This window comes from Olea europaea, chromosome 6 (genome assembly GCF_002742605.1).
Source record: "Olea europaea var. sylvestris chromosome 6, O_europaea_v1, whole genome shotgun sequence".
NCBI lineage: Eukaryota > Viridiplantae > Streptophyta > Magnoliopsida > Lamiales > Oleaceae > Olea > Olea europaea.
Window position 1 is genome coordinate 29,162,251 of NC_036242.1, and position 6,341 is coordinate 29,168,591.

The window sequence follows — 6,341 nt, forward strand, 5'->3', positions numbered from 1 at the left end:
TGAACTCGGAGGCGTGAGCACATGCCTCCCTTTGGCCTTGCTGAACGCCAAGGGGAGAAGCCTCAACATGGCTGCACCATCTACCATGTCTGGGATGCGTCGTCACCTCGGAGGAGAGGTTCGGGACCCACCTTTGGGCCACCTCGCTTGAATTTCGAGGCGTTAGCACATGCCTCCCTTTGGCCTTGCTGAACGCCAAGGGGAGAAGCCACAACCCTAAGTCCGAGGTTCACACAGTTCATCTCCTTAAGTCATGTTAATCTGCTTAAGTCCGAGTTTCACACAGTTCATCTCCTTAAGTCATGTTAATCTGCTTAAGTCCGAGGTTTACATTGTTCATCTCCTTAAGTCATGTTAATCTGCTTAAGTCCGAGGTTCACACTGCTCATCTCCTTAAGTCATGTTAATCTGCTTAAGTCCGAGGTTCACACTGTCCATCTCCTTAAGTCATGGTAATTTGCTTAAGTCCGAGGTTCACACTGTTCATCTCCTTAAGTCATGGTAATTTGCTTAAGTCTGAGGTTCGTACAGTTCATCTCTTTAAGTCGTGTTAATTTGCTTAAGTCCGAGGTTCGTACAGTTCATCTCCTTAAGTCGTGTTATTTGCTTAAGCCCGAGGTTCGTATAGCTCAGTCACTCAAGTTATGCTCATTTATTTAATTCACGCTTCTATCAAGTTCCAGTAAATTTGTTTAAACGAGGTATAAAAACTTGGACAAAAAGCAACACTGAAAGAAGAAAGGCATTGTATTGATATTTCAAAGCATGATTACAAAGGAGGGCCTCTGGCCAATACATCCAAACTACTGAAAAATAAAATCTAGTCTATGCCTGGCTAGATGGCGTAGGAGCCTCGGCACTGGGGCCTCCAGCAACTTGGGCATCAGTAGTTGTTTTCTCTGCCTCAGCACCAGGGGCCTCGGCATCAACTTCTTCCTCACCCTGGACCTCCTCAGCTGGGGTCTGAGGTACCTCATCCACAAATTCGGACCTAAGTTGTGCCAGGTCCAAGTTGGGATAAAGCTCCTCTGCCCTCTCCAGCACTTTGGCATAGGCGAAGTTCCTCCAGTATGCCCTGAAGCTTTTATACTCCTCTGTAGTGTGGAAATTGGCGATATATGCCTTCACCGCCTCTTCCGCTGCAGTTCGGGCCTCTTCTCTGGCAACTGAGGCGTCGTTCATGTACCACTTCGCCTGGCCTTCGAGAAACTGATAGGCATCTCAAGCACCGGCCAAGAAGAGATTCGCCTACTCAAGAGCCTCAACAGTCACCTTTTGGTGCTCATTGGAGACCTCCACCTTCTTTGTCAAGGAGGCCACCTCGCACTGTGACTCATATATTTCCCTCTTTAGGGCCTCAATTTGGGCCAAAGCAGACTCGAGCTTCGTCGCTTCTTCAACCCTCTGTGCTTTGGCTTCTTCAGCCTCGGCCTTAGCAGCTTTAACCTCCTCGACAAGGAAGGCAGCCTTCCCCTCTGAGGCGTGAGTCCTTGTCTGGAATTCACTTAATGCCTCCCTGCATTCGAGCGCGAGGCCAAAGGTCCGGGCGCTTTGGCTCACCACTGCCCTTGTGAGGTTGGTGGCATCACAAGACGAGGCATGAATCTGCCACCTCTCTGTCCAGAACTTGTAAAAGCTCTCGGTGGCACTTTTAATTTCCTCAGGGAGAGCCTCCACCAAGGCTGGGGCCAGCTCCTCCTCCCTCCCAGCTAGGAAGTTTGGAGACTTCCCCTTCTCCCGAACCGGCTTCTCCTTCGTCGCCTCCTCTTCGGCGACTTCTGCAGCTCGCCTTGCAGCCTCTTCTCTGGCCTCTTCAGCCTCCACCTCTCTTACCATCTCCATTTTGATGGCCTTAGAGGCTGCAGCAAGAAGCTTCGGCTCTCCAGTCTGTTCAGCCCTATGGGACACTGAAGTCCCAAACTTGCCAGCTGAGCTGGAGATGTGCACCAGCTTCCTCTTCTTAGTCTCCTCAGAGACTTTCTTCTTGCCCCGAGGCTCCTTAGGCTTCTCTGGCCTCTGAGTAGATGCCTCCTCCGAGGCCCTGGGAGTGCAGTCCTTCGACAGGCGCTCAACCCTGCCCCGGACTTCCTTTGCTCCACTGGACCCAGGCTTCAGGGGCCTCGCCTTCGCAGTAGAAGTGACCTTCAAGATGGAGGCCATGTCCAGAGCTGGGTACTCCCTCTTCTTGAATTTGTCTGCACATAGCATCAGCATAAGAAACATTCAGGATAAAAACATCAAGTGTTGGGGCCCCATACCTCTGGATGCCATCGGCTCGAAGTCCAAGAAGTATCTGCTTCTATCAATCAGGTGATCGAAGTGCCGAAGCTTCAGAGGCCTCTTGTAAATGTCCTCTATCACCTTGAATTCTTCCCTGCTGAGCTCGAACCTCGTACTACTATCTGCAAAGACGAACCTCCAACAGTTAGACGAGTAAATATTCTGATTTCAAAACACAAGCAGAGGTCGGGAGACTCACGAGCTTCGTAGTACTGGGTCGGCACTGTGCATGACAGGGCTTTGTCACCCTCCACTGCCTACCATTTACCTCGCACCCAGAACCAGGACTCCTTCCACCCCTTGATAGAGGAAGGAAGTCCCACCACAAAGGGTGCGTGAGCTCCCTAAGGCGTGAGGTAGTACCACTCCCTTGACTCCTTCCCAATTACCCGGGGCTGGAACAGAGTCATGAAGGGGCATGTCCTCCCCAAGTGACACTTCCTTCCACAGGAAGTACGAGCCGACCAGCTGGCTCCACCCATTCGGCAGAACCTGGGTCGGCGACAGCATGAATTTCCTAAGCACCGCCCTAAAGAAGGGGTGCAAAGGAAGACGCATACCTGCTTTGAACATGTATTCACTCACGGCCACGCAGCCGGGCCTCGGATAGCAGGCCCGCTCGTTTGGTTCGGGGACTAACATCTCTATGTTATGAGGCACACTGTACCTTTCCCTAAGTTCCCCCAACCTCTTCTCCGTCATGTTCGAGGGCACTCTAGAAGCCCCCCACTCCTGGGTATAATCCACAGCCTCCTCGGCCATGGCGTACCTATCCACCTCGGACGTCCCCCCATGACCTACCTCATGATCTAAAGACGCCACTGTAACAAGCTCCCTACCCGAAGTGGACTCCATTTTTTCAGAACAAAGACAATAACAACGGTTTTTTATGCAAACAATACCTAAAAGAGTTCAACACAAACGGAGACTGGTCGGAATCTAATCGCAGACAACCTCGACGCCGGAAAATGGAAGATTTGAGAGAATTTGAGAATGCAAAGTGTTCAAAAATCTTGGAAATTGGGATTTTCTTGCCTTTTATAAAGGTCCAAGACGAACCCCACCCGTCAGATCAAATCTCAGTCAATCCGAGCCCTCCATTTCAGATCCAATCCGAGGCGTTAAATTCAAATAGTTTTTTAAATCCTACGCCTCCGATCTATGCGTGCCTCCCACGTACCTCTCTAACGCGTCTGCTTCTAGAAACGCCAGCTGCCCTCATAATTGCATTTTAATTCGACGGAGCCACCGCCTTGGAAGTCGTAATGGTTTAGCTACCTTTCCTCGAAAACAAGCATAAAACATCAAATCATTGGCACAGCGACCAACGCACAATCATTACCATTGGACCTCGGCTTCCTCTTCGCCATTCAGCGTTCAAGCCTCGTAGGTTCGGTTTTCTCAACCACCTCGGCTTCCTCTTCTGCATTCAGCGTTCAAGCCTCGCAGGTTTGGTTTCTTCAACCACCTCGGCTTCCTCCTCGCCATTCATCATTCAAGCCTCACAGGTTCGGTTTCCTCAACCACCTCGGCTTCCTCTTCGCCATTCAGCGTTCAAGCCTCGCAGGTTCGGTTCCTCAACCACCTTGGCTTCCTCCTCGCCATTCATCATTCAAGCCTCGCAGGTTCGGTTTCTTCAACCACCTCGGCATCCTCCTCGCCATTCATCATTCAAGCCTCACAGGCTCGGTTTATTCAACTAACTCGGCTTCTTCATCATTCACCCAAGCAACACTTCTCAAACTCCAACCATGATATAAATATCTATGCTTGGACTTGGGGGACTATTATTTGGGGTTCTAAAATTCTTTCAACTTACTCCATCAAAGTCCACGCATTACATTAATGATTATACTTGAACTTGGGGGACTATTGTTGCGTGTTGTAACACCTGTCCTACCCACCTGGACCAATGGCCCACTCATCCTAATTCATGTGGCATTCCTGCCGAGGTGGCACACATTGTTGAGGTGGGTTATATCTGAAGTGCTTCAAGCCGAGGCCCATAACCCGAGGCATGGAACCTGTTGGACGTAGCTAAGGTCCTCAAGTGGAAGTATTTATCAAATGGGCGAAACCCCAAAGTCGATGCACGAGCCTCTTAACCATAAGGAAACATCCTCCATGGTCACTTTTCCCCAGAGATCGCCTGCACAGATCTTATTCGAATGATTGATGGAACGTTTGTCATAACCATAAAGGTTAAGTCTTGTCACTAGTAAAAAGGACCCGCGCAAGCAATAAATGCACCGTAAGCTAGCAAGTCAAGTCCCATGCCTAAGAACAGACGTTTGAACTAAGGAGATGAGGCCACGTGCCACTTCATCCAAGGGCTCCCATTTCATATGTATCACTATAAATACTTCCATTGTGGAATGTCAAAGGCTAATGCAAGACTCAATACTAAAAACCACATTTGCTCAACTCTCTTTCAGTTGCTTGCAATACACAAATCAAGTTTACAAACTTTCACTTATACATTTACAAGCACCGGTTGGTAATTATTGTACAATCGGATTATGAACAACCCGTTGGATTCCAAACGTCACCGTCCCGCGTCGTTGGGCTACTCCCACGCCCCTTTAAACCGTTCATTTTAGACCTAGCGTGTTGGACATTCGCCCACGCAAGCGCGGGTGGGACCGACATCTGTTGGCGCACTTTTTGGGGTCAACAGCAGCGATGCATTTAGGAAGGTGGTGAGGCCAGTCCACCCTCTTACTCGGCAATCCCACCATTGCAGCGATGCATTTAGGAAGGAGGTGTGAGGCTAATCCACTCTCTTACTCAGCGATCAACCGGGAGATTAGCTTACTTTTTATTGTAGTTTGTAGAGCATCCATTATTTGTATTTTCGCATCTTTGTAATGAACGTTTGATAATAAATGACTTTATTTGAACGTATTTCGCTCTGACCTTGTTATCCTTAATCGTTCAACATATTTTGATTATACTTTTATCTGTTTACATTCCCATAAAGAAGGAACATATTTTTTCAAATATTTTCCGTTAATGAATCTCACGTGCTTGGTGCCATCTAAATCTTCCAGGTGATACGCTCCATTGGGCAATACACTGTTTATATTGTATGGTCCTTCCCAATTGGACGACCACTTCCCGTACTTTGGATCCTTGCTATCCAAAGGGAGTATCGTCTTCCAAACTAGTTCACCCAGGCTGAACGACTTGGCTATGACTTTTTTATTATAAAACCTGGCAATTCTTTGCTTTTGAACTTGCAATCTATCTAAGACGTCTAACTTTAATTCGTCTAACCCCAATAAATTTTGAACTAGTGATTCGACATACTCATCATCATTCAACTTATGTTGCAAGCACACTCTAATCGATTGCACGTTGATTTCCATAGGTAAAACGGCCTCCTGTCCATAAACAAGTTGGAAAGAAGTAACTTTGGTACTTGACCGAGGTGATGTTTTATAAGCCCATAAGGCCTTGTTCAGACATTCGTGCCAATTTCTGACATTTTCATCTACCATCTTTCTGATGATATTTTTTAGAATCTTATTGGAAGATTCCGCTTGTCCGTTGGATTGAGCGTAGTATGGTGTGGAGTTTACTAATTTAACCCCAAACTCGCTCAAAAATTTGTTCACTTGATCCCCATTCAAAGATGTTCCGTGATTTACCATTAACGTTTGTGAAATTCCAAACCTATAAATGATGTGATCACGGATAAACTCTATAACATTCTTCTGAGTGATCTCTTTCAAAGGTACTGCCTCTACCCATTTGGTGAAATAGTCGGTTGCAACTATAACAAAAGTATGTTGCTTGGACGATGGTGGATAAATCTTCCCTATCAAGTATATCGCCCAACCCTTGAACGGCCAAGGTTTAATAATAGGTGCCATCTCTCGTGCTGGCGCCCTTTGTATTGGACCATGCTTTTGGCGTGCTAAACAATTCTTTGCATACTGAATACATAATTCTCCCATCTTTGACCAAAAATATCCACTCCTAATAATTAACCATCTCATCCTTTGGCCAGCTTGATGAGCTCCACATATCCCTTCGTGCACCTCAGCCATGATCGTCTT

The 6,341-nt window shown here is 47.5% G+C and overlaps 1 protein-coding gene across 1 annotated transcript; it reads right to left on the bottom strand.

The window, feature by feature from the left end:
* Positions 1–825: 825 nt before the first annotated feature.
* Positions 826–3,135, bottom strand: LOC111395372. The gene is made up of 5 exons (XM_023021346.1): positions 2,877–3,135; positions 2,259–2,402; positions 1,727–2,195; positions 1,321–1,648; positions 826–1,209 (listed from the first exon to the last, which is right to left on the bottom strand). The coding sequence occupies exons 1-5, from the start codon at positions 3,133–3,135 to the stop codon at positions 826–828; spliced, it is 1,584 nt and encodes a 527-aa protein (XP_022877114.1).
* Positions 3,136–6,341: the final 3,206 nt, after the last annotated feature.

What these genes read in the sequence shown, in the direction of transcription:
- LOC111395372 (XM_023021346.1), bottom strand. Translation starts at nt 3,135, where the DNA reads ATGGAGTCCACTTCGGGTAGGGAGCTTGTTACAGTGGCGTCTTTAGAT. An exon ending in GGCCTGCTATCCGAGGCCCG is followed by an intron (nt 2,403 to 2,876) that starts GCTGCGTGGCCG and finishes TCGTCTTTGCAG; the next exon opens with ATAGTAGTACGAGGTTCGAG. An exon ending in CCGGTTCGGGAGAAGGGGAA is followed by an intron (nt 1,649 to 1,726) that starts GTCTCCAAACTT and finishes GGAAATTAAAAG; the next exon opens with TGCCACCGAGAGCTTTTACA.